The 13,364-nt window shown below is 33.3% G+C and overlaps 1 protein-coding gene across 8 annotated transcripts in view; it reads left to right on the plus strand.

The window, feature by feature from the left end:
• The window catches only part of NBEAL1 (neurobeachin like 1), a 180,892-nt gene that overhangs the window by 63,238 nt on the left and 104,290 nt on the right, over window positions 1-13,364 (plus strand). For 6 of the 8 annotated variants that reach the window (XM_067026594.1, XM_067026592.1, XM_067026598.1 and 3 more), the window contains exons 11-16: window positions 3,921-4,007; window positions 6,109-6,192; window positions 9,297-9,395; window positions 9,482-10,062; window positions 11,195-11,327; window positions 11,948-12,067. In XM_067026594.1, coding sequence (XP_066882695.1) covers window positions 3,921-4,007; window positions 6,109-6,192; window positions 9,297-9,395; window positions 9,482-10,062; window positions 11,195-11,327; window positions 11,948-12,067 — 1,104 coding nt within the window. The remainder of the gene's footprint in view (window positions 1-3,920; window positions 4,008-6,108; window positions 6,193-9,296; window positions 9,396-9,481; window positions 10,063-11,194; window positions 11,328-11,947; window positions 12,068-13,364) is intronic. The other 2 variants (XM_059053353.2, XM_067026599.1) reach the window with 1 other exon arrangement.

A 13,364-nucleotide genomic window follows, 5' to 3' on the forward strand; every position in this document is an offset into this window, starting at 1 on the left:
TGCGTGCAGCAACGAAGTCCCAACGCAGCCAAAAATAAAATAAATTAAATAAATAAACTTATTTTAAAAATGCAATAAATTAGTTAAGATGATTTAATTAAAAATTAAAAAATAATAAAAACAAGGGGGAACCTTTGAAATAAACTGCCCAACTCTTTTATTATAGAAATGAGGAAATGTGTCCTAAGAGAGTAAGTGATTAGCCTAGAGTTTAACACTAATATATGATGGAGGTAGGATTCTTACCCAGGTATTCTGACCCTAAGTTCATTGTTATATGTAGTTTTGTAACTGTATTACTGGTACTTAAGGTCACTGTTTAGTCAGTAGAAAAAATGTTTTCTGTGCACTAAATATAAGAGAATTATAGGTTTTATTTACTGTATATACAAACATATTTGATGGAGATAGGTGATATGATTTATGAATATATAAAAATGTTTGGCATCTTGTGAAAACTTAAGTTCCCAGATGTGTTATAGAATGCTACAGATGTCTGTGATTGATTTCTGTTTAAATTGTTATTTGTTAATGAGGAATGAATCATTTACTCTTTTATATAGTAATACAGAATCAAGACAATTCCTCATTTAAATATTCAGACACATTGGAAGCATTATCAACTAATGCTTAAAGTGTCATAAACAATTCATGAATTTCACAGAAATCTTTAGGCTCACTGTTGTAGTTTCTATGCCTTCTTTTTGCATGAGATTCACCAACCAGTTTAAGTACACATTAATTTCCTTGAATATTTGTGTAAAGACTTCTGGGCTTGTCAAAATGAGTTTCATCATACTATAACATATTTAAAATACAGTTCCATGGAATCATATATTTAACTTTTATGATAGGTATGATGAACTTTAAATATTTAAGAATTATTTTGTTTTACTATATTGAATTTTGAAAGGGGGATATGCTATGAGTTAATGTAAGTTTTTTTTTAAGCTGTTCAAAAATATGTGAATTAATGTGAAGAAAATAACAGGAAATTTCTAGTAGCAAAGAGTATTACATTACATAAAGTCCATTACAGGGACTTTATCACTTTGCTTGTTGAAATCATTTTTTCAAAAATATATTGTAAATATATAAAGTTCCATTTGAGAACTTAAGTCATAAGATTCTGGAAAGCTTTTGATATTGTGGTATCGCTCATCTTCTTTGACTTGTTTTCTTTAATTTCTTCTCATCTACTCCTTAAAATCAACTACAACAAATTTATCATCATGACAGTCTTAGTAAGAATGAGAACTTATGAAAGGAGCAACCAAGGGATACTTTATGGGAAAGAGTGTTAGGAGTGAATAGACAAAATGGTGTAGCTGAAAGCCTGACTTTGGTAATAATACCTGTCTGGATTTATACACATTGTCTTAGTGACCTTGAGCAAGTTTCTTTTCATTTTAAAAAAAATAGATATGTATTTAACTTCTAGAACAATACACAATCAATATAGAGATTTTGGAGGAAAAAGGAAGCATACAAATATTTTTTTACAAAGCATATATATAGTATTTAAAATGTTGCAAAATATACATAATATTTGCATATATATTTTTAATGTGGATATATTTTCCTTTACAAAATTGGAATACTACTGAATATTTTTTTATTCTGCTTTTAATTGTGTTATACCATGAGTCTTTCCATATGCCATCATATATTTTTCAGAAGATTGATTTTAATGACTGCAAGTATTTCAACCCAGCAGTTCTCAAAGTATGGGATCCCCAAGATCATTTTAGGGAGTCTGCAAAGTCTAATCTTAACAAAATTTCTTTTTGAAGTTAATTTTCTTCTTAAACTGTAATCAAAACAACATTATAAAAGTCTGAATGCAAAAGCAGATAGGAGAGTTCATCTGTCTTCTCAAGTCAGACATTTAAAGAGATTTGCAAAAATGTAAAAGCAGTGCCATCCTCACTAAGGTATATTTTGGAAAATATAGTTATTTTTCATAAACATGTTATTTATATAAACTTGTAATGGATTTTTTCTTATTTTTTGAATAAATAAATATTTTTAAACACCTTGATTTTAATTTCTGGTATGATAAATATTGATAGATGTAACCCACATAAATAAAAGTTCAGTTCATTGGGGTTCTCAGTAATTTTTTAAAGAGTGTTAAGGGGTATTCAGACCAGAAAATTTGAGGATCTCTCTTTCAACCTATGGATGAACCATAATTTATTAATGTATTCTATTACGTTGATATTTGACTGGTTTCTAATTTTTTGCTGTTGTAAACAGAATTGAAGTGAGCATTTCTTTTCCAAAATCTTAGTGTCAATTTCTGACTGTTTCTTTGAGTAGATTCCTAGAAATACAATTACTGATTTAAAGAGTGAGAACTCTTTAAAAGAATCTTGATATGGATTGCTTCCTGGAAAGACTTTAGTTATTTTTACTTTCATCAGTTTTGAGCAGTCCTGTGTTATTGCACCTAGATAATATGGAATATTACTATTTTAAAATCTTTGCTGATAATAATAATACCAGCTTTCATTTATTTAGCCCTTGTTGTATGCCACTTTCTAGGCTAATAACCTAATATGGATTATCTCATTTAATCTGCAAGCCAATTTCATGATATATTATTCTTTTCATTTCTGAGAAAACAAATTCGGAGAATTTAAGTAGTTTTCCTTAAAACCAGACAGCTAATAAGTAGCAGAACCAAGATTCAAATGCAGGTTTCTGATTCCAAAGCCTGTATTGCATACACTAATCTATTTTTAGGTTCAGCTTTACTTATGCTCTTGCATACCTTACTATTCATTTTATTTTATATTGCATTATTTCAGCACATTACTGGATTTTTGTTTTCAATTTCTGAAATGATAGTAGTTCCTAAGAAGAACTTCCTTCTTAGGATGCTCTTGATAAATCCCTTTATAAATCTGATTTTATCTCCATTTTCACTCTCATTTGAATTATTTTCCTCTTTACCCAAACTGTGACTGAGATCTTTTGGGATGCTGGGTTTTATTTATGTAAGCCAAACTACTTGATTCTTTCATTTCTTTCAGAAAAGGGCAGTCTCAATGTATGTCAGAGGTAATCCTAATCCATCTTTCTAGTGTACAATCTAATATAAATTATGCTCAACTCTTGATAATTTTGGAGAATACTGTTAACAAAATTTTTAACAAAATGTGTGGTCAGATAAATTTGCGAAATACTATACATTGACCTCCCTTGTCAAAGTACACATTAGCATTTTTTTTTTTTTTTTTTGCTGTATGCGGGCCTCTCACTGTTGTGGCCTCTCCCGCTGCGGAGCACAGGCTCCAGACGCGCAGGCTCAGCGGCCATGGCTCACGGGCCCAGCCGCTCCGCGGCATGTGGGATCTTCCCGGACCGGGGCACGAACCCGTGTCCCCTGCATCGGCAGACGGACTCCCAACCACTGCGCCACCAGGGAAGCCCACATTAGCATATTTGAGACTCATATTTCCAGAAAGACCACTTTTTAAAGTTAGTTTAATAGCATTTCACACACCTACGTGGCTGCAGAACCCTTACTATACATTATTTACTACAATATCTTTAGTCTGTCTCAATAGCAGTTTCCTTCTCTTCTATGGGTCATTCCCTGCTGATTCTTTTAAGAATTCAGGAATATTAACTAAGTATTCCTAATAATTATTTAGTTATTGCTGTTGTTTCTTATTTTGGTAACTTTGAGTTTCAGAGAGAAATAAATGATAATTAATTACATAGTATATGAACTAATGTTAGTTAGTAATCCAAAAAGTGGACAGTTGATTGTCATTTTAAGAGTGGTATACTTCATGAGTGGATTCGTGGATTTATTTCAAGAGATATGGAAATCCATTTAAGCTTCACTTCTGCTTATAGGTAACAATTTAATGTTCTTTCTCCATTATTCTTATCTCTGTTTTTAACAGCTATTTTTAAATGCTAACAGTAAGGTGGCAGACAAGAACGAGAAAGACCTTGCCAACAAATTACTGACAGAAATGAATGAGGACCAGGTATCTACAAAGCCTGCATCTTGTTTCAGCTGAAGTCCAAAATCAGTCAATGGGAGCACCTATTCCTGTACTTTTCTTATGTTTTAAAGTATACAAACATTATCTATTTCTAATCTTCATTAATTATTTTTGAAAATTGTTTAAAATTTTAAAAATAAATGCTTTCATCTAAAAGATAAATATATTGAAATCTTGGTGAGGGATATAAACGATCGACAGGATTCCATCTATGTGTGTGTGTCTTCTTTTCAGTTTGAGGAAATATAAAGTACAGGAATGGAATCCCAATATCAGTTCTGTCCACCTAGTGATGACTCCATATTTTGGGGGCTTCTTTTTCTAAGCATTGTGGTGTATTGGGACCTTAGGGCTTTGTTCATGAATATGTTTGATCAGTTTTAATATCTTGATTCTTTGCCTCTTGTTGACAAATGATTATTGTAATTCAATGGACAACCCAAATCTTGGAGGAAGGGAAGAAGATGCCGAGCTCTTTGAGTCTTAATTTAGCATAAAATTTAACTTTTTTCTTTTCTAAAAATTCACCTTTACACGGGTATAAGGCAGACATATACAATTTATCTTGCTTTTCACAATACATTAGGCAATTTAGGTTGGCAAAAGCTACCTATAAAAATTGCTTTGTTATTTGTCTTTCCCAGAATGTTTGTGAGAGAGCTTACGTGATATCTTTTATTAAGATATTATCAGCATTTTCTTAATGTCCAGGTGTATAAATAGAGCTGTGGTATAAAAAGAGACGTGATAATCTATTCTTTTCTGGATGTGAAATATCAATTACAGACTACCGTTCTGGATTTCCATATAAGTGTTAGTCTCTCTTAAAGTCTTCTTATATAGATTTATAAAATGTTACAATAATCTCTTAGAGATTGACAATTAGTATTCCTGATTATAGGTACTGTGATGCCTAGTCCTCTTTGATAAAGTTGAGAAAAAAATCTTAGTTGTATGATATTATGTATGCAGAATGTTTAATGCATATGATAATATGTTTATTACACATGTAATATGTTTATTTTATGTAATAATGTTTAATAAACAAACAACATCAACAAAAACCAAGATACCAGCTTAAATAACTTGCCTGAAGATGATAGAGCTTAGCTCACAATGACAAAGATCAAATCAGTCCCTCTTTACTCAGATCATTTTTAGTGGGAGGCAGAGAGGAAAATTCTATTTGTGGGGTAATGAGCTTCAAGTCATAGTAATATATTACCGAAAGCAGATTTTGGGGACTGGTAATTTTTACAACTTTCTAGTCCTCACACTTGCTTTCATGGTTGACTAAGTCTGATGATATAACATTCACGTTCAGTTTTTTTACATTGTTGATGTTCTATTTTGTTTTTGTTTTTGTTTCTTTTGCTATGAATGTACTGCCCTGAAATTTAACACATCTCTTCTTTATGATGAAGCTTAAACAGAAATAGACAAAATGGAGCTGGTATTTATTTTTTCTTACAACTTCTGGCATTAAAGCTTGCCTTCTCAAAAACATGACAATGCTTATAGATACATATTTCATTTTCTGTTCTGCCTCAAATTTCTGCATTTTATATAAAAATAGATGTATGTTTTTGTTTGCAAGTGTGATTGATTGATATATGCACATACCATTTCATTTATAACACAGGGTTTGGAAACTATATAGATAAGACTGTTTCAGACATCTTATTATACATGCTAATGAAATTTTAACCTAGGAAGTTTCAAGTATATTTTTGAAGGAAAATTAAAATGTACAAGAATTTCCCATGATAACCCTCCCTCCCTTCCTCTTGAGATTGTCCATTACTTTTTAAAAGCATGTTTAAGCTTGGTGGATTTTTTCCCCCCCAAAGCATTTTAATATAATGAGTGAATGTAATCTTATTCTTCTTGACGTATGGCTTATTTTCTGTCAAGTATGTAACTTTTCTTACAGGTTTTAGTGTTTCAGAGATCCATTTCATTGGAAGAGGAATGTATTGCATGTTAAATATTTTTTTGAGGTTTTCAGAAGAAAGGCTTCCTAACTGAATACAAATCTTGAACACATTTGTTAATTTCTTACCTTTTTTTCCTCCTCTGGTAGGTGTTTCAGGCACAGTTGGATTGTTTGGCTGTATCAACCATTCAGGCTTTGACAGCAGTAATGAACAAATCTCCAGCTGCTAAGGTAAAACATAAGCTCAAGCTCTAAAATGTTATCGTAGATATACCTGTTTTCACTATATAATTCCCAAAGTAATGTATGAAAGTATAAAATACATATGGTTTCACTCATGAAATAATTCACAAAATATCTCATCTTTGTATAGGAATCACTTTGCTGATAATTTAAAAGACAGATGCCTATGGGCAGTACTTTGGGATTATTTAAAGCATTGATGACTGACTGCAAGCTCTAGGGATTTACAGCATCAGTCAACGAATGGGAAGAGAGCTCTGGTGTTGAAATGTTGAAAGGATCATTTTAAGTGATTATTTGATTAGTGCATTTAAAGAATTAAATTTTATATCATAATTTTTCTTCATTAATAAAATAATCACTCTTTCACTATTTGGTCAGTTTATAACCATCTAGAATATGAAAAATTTTCACATGTGAGCAGCCCTGTCAATTTGGGACTTGTTTTTCCAGATGACCTTGGAAATTCTGCTTCTTTGTATTCACTGACCCTCAGGATTTTCTTTCCCTTCTCATTCACTACCACTGACTCTGCCCTGCAGTCCACTTAGGCTGATTCTGTGCTAGTAGTTTTCCCACTGAGTACTTTTAAGGATTAGTGATATCATCTGTGTAAAATGGTAAGCAGAGTGTCAGGCACAAGGTAAGTGCTTAATAAGTATGTGTCTATAATTATTTTTACCATTTTACCTTCTTATCCACCACTTCTAATATATTTCATTTAGTACCAGAAATAAATGAATTATTCCTTGTTCCCTAAGCCATGCTTTCAGTTGTATTTCTTACTTTCCATTGGTTTTTGTTAGGAGACTGACTTTCCCTATAAATGCTGCTATATATAACTCATGGTCAAATTCCTGCTGAATAGGCTTTTACAACTATTACAGGCTGGCATGGAAATCTAATCTCCATTTATAATAGTTACTTAAGGAAAAAATTATTTTAAGTTCTAAGTAATTGGTTTATGAGTATAATGGATTGCCTATACTGTATTATGAAATTCAAACCTGAAATGACGTCCAGGTTTTTTTTCAATATAATTTTTTAAACTATGTTATGCGTTGCATGGCTTAAAATTTGAAAGATTATTTTTTAAAATGCCTTTTGAAAAAATATTTTTTTCCTATCCTTGGCCCACAGTCAACTAATTCCCCTTCCTAGAGACAACTAGTCATACTTGTTTAAATCTTTTGATTTTATAATGAGTGATATATTTTTGCCCAATTTACTGGACCAATTTAGTATTGCTATGTTTTTTGTGTTCTTTACATTTTATGTATGGCTTTTGGTACCCACTAGTCCAAGAGCTTATTAAATTGAACTTTGGGCTCTAGATAATTTAGACCATTTAGATATTGGGTTGGCCAAAAGGTTCGTTTGTTTTTTTCCCGTAAGATGGCTCTAGTAGCACTTAGTTATCTTTAACTTCATTTGAAACAGTTTTGCTAGATTGTATGTGACACCTGTCATATCAGCATGCATTTTAAAAAGGACTTAACAAATTGGTGAATTTTTGTTAGCCATTTTAATATTGAAGATGGAAGAACAAAAGCAACATTTTCGGCATATTATGCTTTATTATTTCAAGAAAGGTAAAAACGCAACTGAAATGCAAAAAAAAGATTTGTGCAGTGTATGGAGAAGTTGCTGTGACTGATCGAATGTGTCAAAAGCGGTTTGCGAAGTTTCATGTTGGAGATTTCTTGCTGGATGATGCTCCATGGTCAGGTAGACCAGTTGAAGTTGATAGTGATCAAATGGAGACATTAATTGAGAACAATCAACGTTATACGCGGGAGATAGCTGACGTACTCAAAATATCCAAATCAAGTGTTGAAAACCATTTGCACCAGGTTGGTTATGTGAATCGCTTTGATGTTTGAGCTCCACATAAGTTCAGCGAAAAAACCTTCTTGACCGTATTTCCGCATGCGATTTTCTACTGAAACGTAATGAAAATGTTCCATTTTAAAAGCAAAATTGTGACGGGTGATGAAAAGTGGATACTGTACAACAATGTGGAACAGAAGAGATTGTGGGGCAAGTGAAATGAACCACCACCAACCACACCAAAGGCCGGTCTTCATCCAAAGAAGGTGAGGTTGTGTACATGGTGGGATTGGAAGGGAGTCCTCTATTATGAGCTCCTTCCGGAAAACCAAATGATTAATTCCAACAAGTACTGCTCCCAATTAGGCCAACTGAAAGCAGCATCTGACAAAAAAGCATCCGGAATTAGTCAACAGAAAATGCATAATCTTCCATCAGGATAACACAAGACCACATGTTTCTTTGATGACCAGGCAAAAACTGTAAGCTTGGCTGGGAGGTTCTGATTCATCCGCTGTATTCACCAGACATTGCACCTTCAGATTTCCATTTATTTAGGTCTTTACAAAATTCTCTTAATGGAAAAAATTTCAATTCCCCAGAAGACTCTAAAAGGCACTTGGAAGAGTTCTGTAATCAAAAAGATAAAAATTTTGGGAAGATGGAATTATGAAGTTGCCTGAAAAATGGCAGAAGGTAGTGGAACAAAAGGGTGAATACGTTGTTCAGTAAAGTTCTTGATGAAGATGAAAAATGTGTCTTTTATTTTTACTTTAAAACCGAAGGCACTTTTTTGCCAACTCAATACAAAGAGCAGAGAGAAAACCATACCCAGTTTTTTTGGCCACTACTCAAAATTGCCAGGAGTCTTTAATCTAGTTCTTTGAGGCTACTTACTCCTTTATTCCTAAAGTCTCCTCACTTTTTCCTCCATTTTTGTTTTGATTTCAAGTAATATTGTACTAATAACAAATCAAGTGAAGAAAGTAAAGGGATCTGCAAGTAGTATAACAATTTTATAATACACAATCTTTGCTAATTCCATTTGTTTTACATTTTGGTATTTTATTGTAGCATTGTATTCCAGAAGGTATATGGAATCTATTTAAGATGAAGACATCTGACTTAAGAAAACAGAAATATTGAACTCATAATCTTTTTAATATTGTTAATTAACTTAAATGGGTATTATTCAACATTTTTAATCTAACAAATTCAGTCTTTGAAAATCTGCTTTGATGTATTGATTTCTCCTCTCTTAGGAAGTATTTAAAGAAAGAATTGGTTATACACATATGTTTGAAGTATTAAAATCACTGGGTCAGCCACCACTGGAACTACTTAAAGAACTTATGAATATGGTTAGTTTTTTTAGCTTTATTAGAAGTTCCATTATCTTTGTATCAAAGATGGTAACTAACCTTTTGTCTCTTATGTTGCTTTACAGGCTGTAGAGGGTGATCACACTTCAGTTGGAATTTTGGGCATTAGTAATGTCCAGCCTCTCTTGCTTCTTATCCAATGGCTTCCAGAGCTAGAATCCCATGACCTGCAAATCTTCATCTCTGATTGGCTGAAAAGAATTTGTTGTATTAACAGGCAGAGTCGAACTACTTGTGTCAATGCAAACATGGGAATTAGAATCATTGAAACCCTTAATTCCCATTCTTCCCTCCATCGAACTTGTGCTGAGAACTTGATTGCACTCCATGGTTCGTTGGGGAGTCAGTCAGTGAGCTCAGAAGAAATCTGTCAACTACTACGATTGTTGAGAGTGGATGAATCTGAGTACATTCACCCCTATACCACTCTTGTAACTCGAGCAATCCTGACAATGGCCCGAAAACAAAGTCTAGAGAGCGCACTGCAGTATTTTAATTTGTCACATAGTATGGCAGGAATTTCTGTGCCTTCCATACAGAAATGGCCAGGGTCTGCCTTTTCTTTCAATGCTTGGTTTTGCTTAGATCAGGATCAGTTGACTCTTGGCAATGCTAACAAAGGAGGAAAAAGAAAACAATTGTACAGGTACTGGTACAAGTTATGGAATATAAATGAATACTGTCATAATATATGCTGTGATTCTTAAACAGGAAAACGTTTTTCTAAGCATCTATTTCTTTTTTCCTCGAATACCGTTTTTTTTTTAACCTTTAATTTAATTTAATTAATTTATTTATTTATGGCTGTGCTGGGTCTTCATTGCTGCACACGGGCTTCCTCTAGTTGCAGCGAGTGGGGACTACTCTTCATTGTGGTGCACGGGCTTCTCATTGCAGTGGCTTCTCTTGTTGCGGAGCACGGGCTCTAGGCACACAGGCTTCAGTAGTTGTGGCACGTGGGCTCAGTAGTTGTGGCTCGTGGGCTCTAGAGCGCAAGCTTAGTATTTGTGGTACACGGGCTGAGTTGCTCTGCGGCATGTGGGATCTTCCCAGACCAGGACTCAAACCTGTGTCCCCCTGCATTGGCAGGCGGATTCTTAACCACTGTGCCACCAGGGAAGTCCTAAGCATCTACTTTTTAAATGTACAACAGTTTATCTGAAGCCTCTCCTCTTTAGGGTGTACACAGTTTAATTATAAGTGCTTTGTTGCTTTCATAATAATAGTTGTATATCTCAAATATTTTGCTAGTTAAGTTCTGAAACTAATTTGGAAACAAAGTTCCTTCTTAAAACTATTGTAAAAGTGGAGGAAAAAGGAATAGTAAACTTGAAAATGAATGGTGATTTCTCTGTTCTATTGAGGATGCTACTATATATTTATATAAAGGATCAGAAAAACCTATGTGTTTCCAAACTTAGTTACTTCAGTAACTAGTACATTTTAATATGCCTTGTGATTTTTTAAGACTTTATTCATTCTTTCTGAATCTTATTTGGAAGAATTTTGAAGATTTGAAAGTTTATAGTTTTGCTAGAGTTTGCTAATAGCATTCTGTGTATAAGGCTACCTTTTATAATTTACTAAACTGCTATGCCCAAAAATGATTTAAAAATCAACTTTGAGGCAAGGTGGGATTGATGGTTTGTGGCAATAGAATGTAAGCCACAGTGTATTTGGTAAAGATATTCATGGTGAAGTTATGGTTTTGTGTACCCCAGTGATGATGAAACTGTACAACTGACTTCAAAAGTTCTGATAATACGTACTTTTGTTAGCTTTTTTACAGGAAGTGGCATGGGGTTTGAAGCTTTTATTACCCATTCAGGTATGTTGGTTGTGGCAGTGTGCACGAAAAGAGAATATGCAACAGTTATGCTTCCTGACCACAGTTTCTGTGATTCCCTCTGGGTAAGGCTTTAGGGCATCACATCTAACTTCTGGGTTCTTTCCTTTTAAAAAAACACATTTGGTGTGTGTACATCAGGTGTTATCATTTGCTTGTTGAGAGTTGATTAATTTTATGTTAAAGTTCTATTCATGTTTTCCTATAAAGGAGTTAATACCATTTATCATAATCTCAGCGGTAGTCATTTTTCTGCTAAAAAAATTAAAATGAACTGTTATATTTCTTTCAAGTTTTCTAGAATCAAATTTGATTTTGAATTTCAATTCAAAATGAGAGCAGAAATTGTTAAAAAACAATGCATTTCTGTTGCTTTTCTTAAAAAATAAAATGCTTCTCATTAGAAACATTGATTCTAAAGAACACTCATAGACTTGGAAAATGCAGAAAAAGTACTATGTTACAATTGTGTGTAGATTTTCTAGAATAGTCAGAAACTTTTTTATAAGTACTACAGGCAAAATTGTTACTTTAACAGCATCATTTTAATCAGCATTTAATTATGCTTAAACTTACTGTTCTACCTTTCACACAAACTAGTTATATAGTAATACTCTGAAAACATTTGTTATTGCAAGGACTTAATGTAATTTTTACTTTTAAAATATATGTTTTACTTTACCAGCACAACATAACCATTGTTCACATGCCTGGGAAAAGGCCCTTTGGTCAGAGCCTCGTATATATCTATGACAATGGACAGCAGAAGGTCTCTGCCCCTCTGAGATTTCCTGCCACAAATGAAGTAAGCACATCTAACCTACTCTTTTTTTAAAAAATAAATATTTATTTTATTATTTATTTATTTTCCTTTTTTTTGCCAGGGAGCGGTCGTGTTGGGTCTTAGTTGCAGCACATGGGATCTTTGTTGAGGCATACAGGATCTTTCCTTACAGCAGGCGGGTTCTCTCTAGTTGTGGTGTGTGGGTTTTCTCTCTCTAGTTATGGCGCGCACAGGCTCCAGGGCATGTGGGCTCCAGGGCGTGTGCACTCGATAGCTTGCGACACGCAGGCTCTCTCACTGAGGCACACGGGCTTAGTTGCCCCATGGCTTGTGGGATCTTAGTTCCCTGACCAGGGATCAAACCCACATCCCCTGCATTATAGGGTGGATTCTTTACCACTGGACCACCAGAGAAGTCCCTAACCTACTCTTTATGGGACCAATTGATTGCAAACTCTTGAAAATTTTTTCAGTTTAATGTATAAGCTTCTGTTTATTCTAAATATGTGCCTGTAAGTTTTAGTGTTTTCTGCATACTAAGATATAGTAAGTTAATATTTAATTCTGTTAGCCTGTCATCATTAGATGAAGTCAGACAACATATAATAAAGAAAAACAATTCAAGGAAGAAACAAATGTAATTAAAGTCTTAGAAAAATAGACTTGTAACAGGAAAGCCAAAGAAATTGAATAGAGCAGGACAAAGGATCATTTAATAAAGCTCTCCAGGTATACCAAATATTTAGATGCACTCCTTTCCATCATCAAATTTTTCATTGATTTTGAAACAATAATGAAGAAACCTTAAATATTTACATTGTAGTTAGGGATAAGATAGAATTTATTTACTGAGGTGATTCTTAAGGAACATTAGTGTAAAATTCTTTGAGAATTTTTGGACATTTTTGAAAGGGCCTTTTCTGAAGATAATGGAATTGTTGATTCGATTATTTGATTATTTTCCAAGTCCTAGGATTCCGGTAATGTCTTGTTGTTCATTTCTATGATCACTTCACGGTAATCTGTAATTAGCAGTATTATACTGATGTGTATAATAAATTTTATAATCTCTGCTTATAAATTTTAAGGGAGAAAGGTGGTTTTCTCTACTTTAGAATATAGTGAAGTAAAACAACTTTTACTAAATACACACTCATTAAAAATTCAAAATTTACAGAAGGATGTAAAGTGAGTTATAAAAGTAATGCATCCAAATCCCATAGGCCAAATGTAACATCTGTAATGATATCTTATGTATACACACATATGCACACAGCATGATCCATTAAAAACAAAACTTTGTTTTTCAGTGTATTGC

This window comes from Kogia breviceps, chromosome 2, assembly GCF_026419965.1.
Source record: "Kogia breviceps isolate mKogBre1 chromosome 2, mKogBre1 haplotype 1, whole genome shotgun sequence".
NCBI lineage: Eukaryota > Metazoa > Chordata > Mammalia > Artiodactyla > Physeteridae > Kogia > Kogia breviceps.